At 46.9% G+C, this 11413-nt stretch overlaps 1 protein-coding gene across 4 annotated transcripts in view; it reads right to left on the bottom strand.

Moving 5' to 3' along the window:
• The window catches only part of TRAF3IP1 (TRAF3 interacting protein 1), an 81105-nt gene that overhangs the window by 34061 nt on the left and 35631 nt on the right, over positions 1 to 11413 (bottom strand). For 2 of the 4 annotated variants that reach the window (XM_044673374.1, XM_044673373.1), the window contains exons 7-9: positions 9436 to 9537; positions 6618 to 6638; positions 360 to 450 (exon numbers count right to left, since the gene is read on the bottom strand). In XM_044673374.1, the coding sequence (XP_044529309.1) occupies positions 360 to 450; positions 6618 to 6638; positions 9436 to 9537 (214 nt within the window). The remainder of the gene's footprint in view (positions 1 to 359; positions 451 to 6617; positions 6639 to 9435; positions 9538 to 11413) is intronic. The other 2 variants (XM_044673375.1, XM_044673376.1) reach the window with 2 other exon arrangements.

Below are 11413 nucleotides of genomic sequence, written 5' to 3'. Positions count from 1 at the left end.
ACACACACACACACACACACACACACACACACACACACACACACACAGAGTGTTTTGCAAGCCTTATGGCATGACACATACATCTCCTAACTAGCCATTAGGGATGCAGGAAGCCCCTCCAGCAGGTGGATCCTCAGGCACCTGCAAATGGGAGAATGTTTCTCTAAACAAGGTCAGACGTGGGCTCGCCTCCACAGAAAGGGATGCCACGTTGGTAGAGATATGACCCAATATATACTAAACAAGCAATTTCCACGAATGTTGGGGAAACTGATGCCACACACGGTGGGCACCAGACTCTGGTCCTTGTTTTCTGTAAAGCCATAATGGGCAGCCGATAGGAGGAAAAAGCCACCCACCTCTGAGGGATCCCAGCTGCGAGTTCGCTGGACATTTCCATATTCTCTGGCATCACCGGCTTCTCCTGGGAAACGACTCCAACTTCTCCTTCTAAACACAGAAAGATCTCATCAGGAAAACTGAAAGGAGCCCGGTCTATCAATGCAGGCCACATTTACAGTCACTGAGTCACTGTCAGTAGGTCACCACGGAAGGTCTAGACTTTAGAAAGGATACAATCGACCAGTATTAGAAGAGAGACAAGACCATTCATGTCTGAAAACCAAAGAAATCGTTTCTCCTCAAGACTGCTGAGGTCCGGCAGGCATCACCCTCGTCCACAAACTTATAATTTGCATTTCTAAACAATGGCACATGCAATATTCTAGCGGGGAAGTAGGGAAATGCAAGAGAAAGGAAAAGGGATGAGCATTCATTGATGTTTTCTATGTGCCGGGCACTGGGCTATTACTATTATCTCATTTGGAAGGAAAGGAATGACTAGTTATATGGAGAGAGCACCAGGGGAAAAAATGGGTCAGGGGGCAGGAAGTGTCGCCCCCCAGCACCACACACACGTGTGTACACACACACACACACACACACAGCAGAGGCTAAGGGTAATGCTGAAAGAAACACAGAGAAGAAGAAATGAATGAGATCTTACATATTTCTACATGTCTGTATGTACGTGTGTATAATCAGCTGCCATATTAAGGTACGCCCAGTGCTTTATGCCTATTATCTCCTGCCCATATTTTCATCGAGGGAATGGCAGGCCCTTGTGAGGTGGAAGAACAAGAGACCATTGGTGGGACCAGAAGAGAGACAGGCTGCGGAAGTTGAAGAACAAGCTGACACCCCTGCTCACTGCCTGGGGCACACTCCCCTGAGACTCATTAAGCCAGATGGTCACCCCCAATTGTGGGCGATTTCTCTGGGGAGAGACGGTATTACCAGAAGAAGGAAGGAGGTATGGCTACTAATGACAAAGTCCTAGGAAAGATGGGAAGCTTCTGAGGAGTGTTTGTTCTCTACTGCTGTTTGCTGATGTGGGAGCATTAGAAGATCAAGAAAGAGTCGGAAGGAGCTCAGAAATGAGCCCCCGAGAATGGGATTTGAATTCCTCGAGTATGTCTTAAGAGGAATTCCTCTTTCCAGTCACTAAGGTTCAGTTCCTGCCCCCTCACTAACACATTAAATCAACTGCCAAGTCCCATCCACTTTACACCAATGACTACTCCCGCACCAAAAGGTCAAGGAGCCAATAAGGGGAACTTCTATTCCAAATCTGATTCTAATCAACCAGGACCCAATTGCTCCAGGAGGATGGAAACAAATGGGAGAACTGACCTCTTTCCATCTTGGGATTCATGAAAGCCGAGCCGAGGTCGAAAGGTACCCTTGGTTTGGTGAAAGGAAACTGTGAAGCATTCCGAGTGACCTGGTAAAAATCCCTTTGCCCGGATTCTTTTTTATTCAGAAATATTGGATTTCCCAAATTGCACATAATAACATTTTTCCACATACGTTTTCTGGATTTATAAGATCCAAATTGCCTCCCTCCTTCCCTCCCCTTCTCAGAGACGGTAAGTGATTTGATCTGGGTTGTGCACATCAAATTATTAACACAAGTGGAAGTAAAAGTTTTCAAGAAGGAAATTCTGAAAAGCATGGCAAAAGCAATTTCACTGAGCTGGGGGCGGGCAGGGAGCCCCTAAAGAGCCTAAGGCTGAGGAGGCAACTCTGACTTTTCATGGACACATGCAGACCATCTAAACAAAGGACGACTACAGAGCAGTGGCCTGATCCTCTAAGCGGAATGTCAGGAGAGACAGAGGGAGGATGAGACAGTGGATCCAGAAAGGATGACCTCTGACATGGAGTGGCTGTGTGAATCCGGACAGGGTTCCAAGAAGAGGCGGCACTGCTCTACAGTGATAAAAGGAGTGTCTTTATGGGGAGTTCTCCACACTAATGAAATCTCAGGGATGGACAAAAAGAAACAGCGTACGATTTCTTCTTATCATCACAACACTAACAACCACAATAACTGTGTCCCACATCCTCAACCACTGCATTTGTTGAAGCTACCACAGAAGGCTGAGTTTGCACTATGGTGGATGGAATGATAATGGGGGCAAATGGAATGCTGATTTTATCTTTTTCTGCAAAGAAGGATGAACTCTGGTTGAGCAAGGACAGACTAGAAATGGAAAATAGGGGCTAAAAGCCAAGATAAAACAGGAGAAAGGAAGAGAGTATCCCATTTCCTTGGAGGTCAAGTCTCCAGGCCCCAGAGAACCACAACCCAAAGTATTGAAAAGAACTAGTAAATGTAATTACCAAGTCAGTCAGTGATCTCTGACAAGGTGGACAAGGGGAGAGAGGTACGAGAGGACTCGGGAAGGGCAAAGAATGTTCCAATTCAAAAAAGAAAGAAAAGGCATCAGAAAAGTCCAGACTCTGCAAACTCAGTAAGTTCTGTTTCCATTCCTGGCAAAATTCTCGACAACCTCACTCATGGGAGAGTTAGTGAACATCTAAGCACAATGAACTGGCCTGACTTCATCCTGAATGGGTCGTGCCATAGAAAATTAAGGATGCTCAAGAGAAAAAGAAAGGTCCCACCGAGGTCAAATAGGTGAAGAAATACTGTGTAGGATGGCAAAGACCTGGGAACAGAGCAGCTGCCTAATGAGAGGGAAAGAGCCAGACATTCCAGGAGCTGAATATGATGGATGACCAGAGAGCTATGAGAATGAAGAAGAAGTATCCAAAGCAGCATGGAACACCTTCCAGGAATTGCTGAAAAGCAAAATAAGCAAAACCAGGAAAAGAATCCCCCAATAAGCATTTTATCAGTAGTTTACAACATGTACCAGACACACACACACACACACACACACAGAATCAAATAAAAAAAAAAAAGAAACCAACCAAATCCTGTCTATTTAGAATGAATAGCTGAGCTTAGCTGCAAAGGAGGAATAAAAGAGTGGGTTCCCCTGCTTCATCAGAGGCGGGGACCTCTGGGTGTGCAGGTCGGAAAACCTTGGCTGACTCATGTGACACATGGTGGGGAGGTGACCTTTTCTTTTCCTCTTTAATCCTTTGCTACAAGGAGAAGGGAGGAGGAATGGCCTCTGGAAGTGACAGTGAAGCAAAACCAAAAGATATCAATAAAATGTTTTAAATTTAAATTTAGAGAAGAGTAGATCCTGCCAGACTCATCTCCAGCCTCTTTAAAACCAGACACAGAAAAGCTTCTCACAGAGAATTTGACAAAATGTCTCCTATCACCTACGTGGACACTAAGGACGAATGTCTGGCAGTGGCAGCAGTGGCCATCCCCCAGCATTCATAGGGAGTCCCAGAGAGCTACCATTTTGTCCACCTGAGTGCAGAACAGACAACACCACAGAGCAACAGGAGGGCAGAAACTCAGCCCAAGGCCCTGCCACCACAGCATGGATTGCCATCAGAACCATCCAGGGCCCAGGAGGTGATGCTTTCGGGGGCCTGCAGAGGACAGGCCGACATCTCCAATACTTCTTTAGTCACCTGGAAGCGGTCATTTTATCCATCTAAACAAATCACGGAAATCACTGAAAATCACAGAGTGACTTGCTGCCCTGGGACCCAGCTGAACTCTAATCCCTCCCCAAAAGGCTAAGATGGCCAACATGCCTACAGCGTTTCAAGGCTGGCAAAGTAGCTTAGAAACATTACTTCCTAAAGAACGCATACATAGCATTTTCAAGGTTTGCGAAGCATCTCACGTCATCCCCTTGGATCCTCACAACAACGTGCGGGGGAGGTACTACTATTATCACCACTTTACAGACAGTGAACCTGATGCCCAGAGACACTCAGCTAGTAAGTGTCTGAGGGAAGAGCTGAAGCCAGGCCGTCCAGACACCCGCTGCCTCTCCAAATCCAGGCTAGATCGCCATGAGATGGAGCAGATTCAGAGCGGCGGAGCGGTCCACCCAGAGAAGAGTCTTTAACATAAAGATGTCGACTCCAAGGAGGCTCTTGGGGAAAGCGCCTCAGATACTGGCACCTGTGCCCGAGCACTGGACACTCTGTGACTTGGATATTTGTCCAATGACTTGGGTGGAGGCAGAGAAGCAAAGGGTTTTGCAGTAGGAAAAATGGTCACCATGTCAATGGTCACCAGACCACTGGCCGTGCAGCCTCTATGTGAAGGGAATCCTCTGGGGTCTTACCTGTGTCCCCAGCCTGCTAGCTTACGTGACACGAGTGTACATCACGTGAGTGCGCTCCAAACACAGGTCATGGGAGAGCGACCCAGGCACACGACTCGGAAAGGATCACGTTAGGATCCAGGGGTAAAGGAGAAGAAATACAAGAGGGGGGTCCAGGAAGTGGTCTCTCTCTGTTCCCTTGGAGAAGCAGGGAGAAGACGATGGCTGAGACAGATAGCCATGTTCTGACAGAATAGGCTGAAATCCCTCTATTTCAAGTAAAGAGTAATAAATTCTATGGAAATTAAGGACCAGTTTTCATTTCGCTTTACTAGGACCTTCTCCTGTTCCAGTTCTGGACATGGCTCTCCCCATCACTCTCCTTGTTTCCATGATCCATTTGCTTCATCCCGCTTGGCTTCTGGCACTGCTCTTTGGGTTCCCACGAACCAATTTTGCCAACCCTTCCCACATTTGTAGGCAACTATTCCACTACCTCCTCCAGGCTCTACCATCTCAGTGCTTTATTTACAAATGTCCTGTACAAGGAAAGTTCCTGAAGGTGGGCATTTTCTGCTTTGGGGTTTGGTTCAGCTAAGTGTCTTCCTCTGAATTCAGTGAAGTGTGTGGCCTGGTCAGACTATTAGTCCAGAAACATATTCAGGTTGACTGCAATAGTGGCTTATTTGAGCCTCTGCCTCTGGTTTCTCACATCTCCTATTCATCCTCGACTCAGAGGCATTTTCCCAAAATGCAGCTCTGACCACTCCCTACTCAATAACCTCCAATGGCTCCCCCTGGCTTCTTGGAACAAGCAGAACCTCCTTTGTCTGGCACTGAGTTCCTTCCCCTCTGATCCCTCCCCATCTGTGGCTCCTTTAGTCCTATCCACCATCTGGGGCCAGCCATCGGAGCCTGCTCTGTTCCTGCCCCATGATATCCCATGCAGAGCATGCTACTCTCATTGGAGTTCATCATCAGAGAATGCCTGGCTTTCTTCCAAGACTCAGTTCATGGTCTCAGTCTCGGTGGGAGGCTTTTCTCCCTCCTTACAAGCTGCTAGTTTTCCCCACTAAGGCTATCTTCCATCTACTGTGGCATCATCTCATAAAGACCTATGCTGGTGCATGCTGTCTCTCTCATCATGCTCTTTGAGGGCAAGGCTTATTTCCTGCACTGTCTTGGTGCCCCCGGCTTTTAGTGCGGTGCCTGGCACAAAGTGGGCCCTTAATAAGTGCTCACTGATTCTGGGCACATTTTAGGAGTGCTAGTGCAAAGCTGAGGGGCACCCGGGGCCCAGGAACCGGTCTCAGAGGACACGCTCCACACAGCTCACTTGAAGCAACTTGGAATGTTTGTCCTAGAGAGGCTCCGACTAGGGAGTTAGATGGAAGATGGGTTGGGAGATAGCTCAGAAGGCCTTCAGAATACTGGGCTTCTGGACAATCACAGTGAAGGAGAATTAGACTGAATTTTTTCTGTCTCTAGTAGAAGGACTTGACACAATGAATGGACGCTACCAAGAGGTGGATTAAGTCTTGATGTAAGGAAAGATTCCTCCCGATTACAGCTATGTAAGGGCAGAAATGGATGTCTGGGAAAGGAGGAGGCCAGTTCATTCTCACTAGAAGTCATCCAAAAAAGGCCAGAGAGTCCCTTTTGGAGAATGGCCTAGAGCAGTGATGGGCAAACTTTTTAAAGAGGGGCCAAAGGAAAGGAAACGCTCCTCTGTCAGTCTGTTTCTAAGGCAACTCTTTAGAGGTTTCATTGTATTGTGTCCGTCAGATTAGGAATAATGTCATGCAGGCGGATAGAACATTTCAAGGGGCCACATCTGGCCCGCTGGCCGTAGTTTGCCCATCACTCTCTTAGAGGAGATTCCTATATCACTCTGGGCTGGGCTAAGGGCCCTCTAGAGCCCCTTCCAAGCCTGTGTCTGAATTACTTCCAAAGGGCGATTCTGAAGCAATGCCCATCTGCCCACTACTCCTATTAAAGCACACAGGACACGGAAAGCATGCAGTCAGGCACCTAGATAGAGCAGTAAGAGGATGAGAAAGAGCTTACCTGCATCGCTAGTGGAGTCACCTAAAAAGAAAATACATTCACTTTTATTATCTTGACATACTGGTGTCCCTGAATGTCCCCAGGAGGCAAGTGAGCACGACCCGCTTAGATGAAGAGACCCTCCTGATGTGTCCCTCCCGCCCTCCACTTGGGCTCGTTCATTCGAAGAATCATTATGACCTTTTTGCTTCTCTTCTGCTTTCCTGGCTGTTGCCTGCATATAGCCAGATAATCACTGCCATGGTTGAAAATTTAAACAGAACAATTTAATATACTCATTATCACATATGTAATGTGTGTATATATGTAGGTTTTCATATATGTGCAGGCATGCTCATATTTCCCATTTCCTTCCTGTTTTATGTATTTCAGTGTTCAGAGTAAACATGCCTACTTTGCTTCCTACTTAGGCAACAAGGCAAAAAAACCACAATTAACGGGAAAGACATTTCAGAGTGGGCTGTTCCGGACCTGGAAGCCACGGAACCAGGTTGCCAAAACATTTTAAAAATGGGAGGGGAAGCGAAATCCTTTTTGTTCCCACCTATCTGGACGGGCCAGTTCTCTGTCCACACATCGGGTGAGAAGGAAGAGAAAAGACACTTCTGTGGAAGCTCATGATTTTCTTCTACTTGCATTCACACATGAGGCACTTATTACTCTGAGGGACGCTTTCCCTGTTATTCACAAATGCTCAATTTCTTTTCCATGCCATTTAGAGAAGACATTGTTCACTTCTTTCAATATCCTTTTTTTTTTTTTTAACCCTTACCTTCTGTCTTGGAGTCAATACTGTATATTGGCTCCAAGGCAGAAGAGTGGTAAGGGTAGGCAAAGGGGGTCAAGTGACTTGCCCAGGGTCACACAGCTGGGAAGTGTCTGAGGCCGGATTTGAACCTAGGACCTCCCGTCTCTAGGCTTGGCTCTCAATCCACTGAGCTACCCAGATGCCCCCTCAATATCCTTTTTAACCTCAAAAAATTCAGTGTTTGTCAATTAAGGAAATCGCCAGCGGTAAACAGCTACTATGAAAGTTAATGACTAGAAACACTTTTTAAAAAATTAACTAATCTTTAAACCCCTCATCTTCCATCTTCAAATCAATACTGAGTATTGGCTCCAAGGAAGGCAGAAGAGCGCTAAGGGCTGCTGATGGGGGCCAAGTGACTTGTTCTGGGTCACACATGTGGGATGTGTCTGAGGCCAAATATGAAGCCAAGACTTCCCATCTCTAGGCCTAGTTCTTAATCCACTGAACCATCTAGCCACCTTTCTGGTAACACTTTCAATGAATCAGTATTTCAATTGTTACAAGAGCTTCTATATACATCTAAGAACGGTCAAAAGGAGCTGAGCAAGTAATGACTGATGCCGCCTGTAGACGGTATATTTATGTGTCACACAAAGCTAGGCAACAGATGTTGGAACTAAATAAAGCCCTCAAAGGCATGGCGGGAGTCCTCCTTCTAAGCCTCCTCTCAGAAGCTCCACAGCCACCCAGCAGTCCTCCGTCCATGAATTCAAGATGTCCACAAAAGTAATGCGTACACTGGAAGGAGGAGTTTCCTCATCTGGGAGTTCCCTATACCAAGGAAGTCTCAGCTCTAATCCCTAGCCCTGTCCCTATCCTTCCCAGGTGTCTATACAGGGGCCCAGTTGGACCTCCTTCCACAGACATGCCAATGAACGGTAAGGAGGCAGAAGCGCTGTCCCTCGCCTTAGTCCATAACTGGCCACGGGCCCCCTCACAGCGGGTGCTGCCTTGTACCGTGACTCAGTGGCAAAGCAGTCACCGAGTGGCACGTGTACAACTACGCCCACCCCCACAGGAATCCAAGGCTCTTGTTAAAGTAGTCAGACAGACAGCTGAGGAAACGCCAGGACAAAACCCCCTGCAGACCCATCTGGGTGGCTGTCTCACGTGCCTGTAAATTGGCCGTAGGAGCAGCGGACAATTACAACATTAACAAGCGTCCCGAGGGCGTCTGAACTTGTATCCCACGTTCACGGACTCATTGCTCTCCTCCACAGAGGACGAGAGTTGCTGGACGGCCCTCCATTCCCTGGGAGTAGTCATAGGCTGTCATCCTTTTGAGGAAGGCTATACATCAGGCCATCGTTCCAGAGCTCTTATCTCCAGAGAGGCCAGAGCTGCTTTACTCAGGAACAAGGCATCGCTTGTAAGTAAAATCCAGAAAAACATGCCTGACGATTCACAATTTGGAGAAGTTCCGACCCTAGTTCAGAGCTCCAACTGCCCATTCGTTCACATTAGCCTAGCCTGGACCTTTGCTCTCACATGCTCAGTTGCACTAGTAATATAGGGAATAAGAGCTAACCTGCAAAGTACTCCAAGATGAGCACTTTTGAGAGGCTCTCTCCCTAAAGAAGCCACCAAATCCCACAATGCCATAAGAAAGCGCTGCCCAGGAGAAGCTGCCGGCCCTTTTGTGTTGAGGTCAAAAGCAATGGCACAGTCTAGAGAGTGCTAGGCTTAATGTGAGGGAGCCCTGAGGTCAGAAAAGCCTTCTACAAACAGAGAGTGGGGGGCCGAGGCAAGTCTCCCCCCATTCTGATGCTCGGACCCCTCATGACGATAGGGCAGAGCTGATCTCAGTCACTGATGCCATTTATAAAGCACTCTGTAAACCTTTAACTGCCAGGTCTGTGACTCCTACATGTCTCCTACAGGAAGGCCCTTCCAAAGAGAAAGCCTCCTATGACAAGGCCCTCTGGGAAAACTAAAGGTACAAGGCCTTGGCTCTGGGTCCGGAGTCCCTCTGCAGAAGGGGAAGGGTTGGCCAGGGAGAATTCTTACCTTTTAACTTGGCTGCTGGTTCTGGCTCAGTGTTTTCATGCCACACACCAGCTGGGCTTCCGTCTGAAACACTAGCTGAATTATTATTAGCTTCCTTTCTTCCTGACATAAAATAGTTCAGAATAGGCAATTAAGGCTGTAATCTGACATTCAATTCAATTGCAATCATACCTGCATGCCCTATTGCCCGGTTATTAGCTAGCAGACTTATTTATCTGTGGCTTCTCAGGGCAGGGAGAGATTGCCTGAAATGTCTCGAGGCTCTACTGCAGGGCAGCTTCTGATGACAGGTCTGGGGGGCGAAGGGGCGGGAAGTCCATGAGGCAGCTAGCACAGACTTCAGAAATGGACTGGAAGCTATTCTGCCTAAACTGGCTGCCCTGCCAAGACAAAGTGGCCATCCCTCTTTTCCTGGTGGTTCTCTCCTGCCCCAACCCCACTCGTGCTGAGGGTACAGTCTCTCTCTCCTCCCACTGGAGCCCTGAGAGTAGGGCGAGGAGGTGATAGATGATTGTCTGGATGTGGTGAGGCAGGATAGCAAGAGAAGGAGGAAATACTTTTGAAAGCTGGCACAAGGCAGTCCTTGGCAGATTGGATAGACACATGGCAGTAAACAGGGGAGCGGGTTAATGTCTCAAAGGAATAGAAGTGATTGATAGTCACAGGAGTCAACCCAAGTAAACCAAGTACCTGAATGGGTCGTCGGTTTAAAATCCAAGTGTGTCAGGGTGGCGAAATTCAGGGCTGGCCGGCCCCCTGATTTACTACCAACTCAACTCAATGGAGAAGAATAGCCAGAGAGAAAAAGGGTCCCAAGTTTTTCTACAAAGTTTAAAAATTTTCAAAGAAACATTTTTGCAACATGAGAAGCTGTTATGTGAGAAATGCCACAAATACCGGAAAAGGAAGCTGTTTTAGTACATACGATGTAAAAGTTTTTAAGAGTTAATGACAGAGTATTTGCTTCAAAGAAAGGTTTGATCGAGAGAAACTATCTCGGGAAGTTCGACTCCAGATAGCTGGTAATGTATGAAAATGTATGAAATAAAAGAATAACACAAATATCATTATCGAATTAGCCCAGAGGGCAAACGAAACAGAATCATTTTAGGACACGGCATGAATTTAGAAGAAAACACGCACTTCAGTTTCTCTCATTTCCTCATTTGACAATGTAGAGCTCCCCCCGCCCCCAACTGAAAAACTCTGGCAAGAAGAGCAAACCATCCATGTACTTGCCTTTTCTTCTAATATCAATACCCTGGGCTGTGTGGAGAGCTTTGTGTTCTCACAGAATCTCTGGGGGAGCGGGTATAGACCTGCGCCAAGGCTATAACCCAAAGACATCGAAGAAAGAGAAAAAGGCTCTTTATGTACAAAAATATTTATAGCAGCAAAAAAAAAAGCTGGAAACTGCCCATCCCCTGCAGAAAGGCCAAATAACCTGCGGTATATTCATCTAATGGAGCGATACTGTGCTCCAAGAAGTGAGGAAAAAAAGATGGTTTCAGAGACATGGAAAGATTTAGATGGATGCTACAGAGTGAACTGAGCAGAACCAGAAGAACAGTTTATGCAGTAGCAGGACTATTAGGAAACAGAATGACTCTCAAAGATCTAAGAGCACTTATGTAGTGCAGATTAACCAGGATTCCTGAGGACTGATAAAAAAGAATGTGCCCATGGCCATCTTATGACAAAAGGATGTAGACTGGGCTTTGCAGGACAGTGATTATGTGAAACACAGGCCCCTCCTTCGTTCCCTTCTTTTTAGTGGGTGAAGAGAGATGGGAAGGGAAAAAAATCATGTTTAATCATTGAAAAATACGAAGATTACTAATTTTTAAATGCATAAGCAATATCACTCCTGGATCTGAGATGGCTTAAAGTGATGAAGGGAAGGGAAGGGTAGGGAAGGGAAGGGAAGGGAAGGGTAGGGAAGGGAAGGGAAGGGAAGGGTAGGGAAGGGAAGGGAAGG

This window comes from Gracilinanus agilis, chromosome 4 (genome assembly GCF_016433145.1).
Source record: "Gracilinanus agilis isolate LMUSP501 chromosome 4, AgileGrace, whole genome shotgun sequence".
Taxonomy (NCBI): domain Eukaryota; kingdom Metazoa; phylum Chordata; class Mammalia; order Didelphimorphia; family Didelphidae; genus Gracilinanus; species Gracilinanus agilis.
The sequence above is the reverse complement of the archived record's forward strand: the minus strand, read 5'-3'. Positions and strand labels throughout refer to the sequence as shown.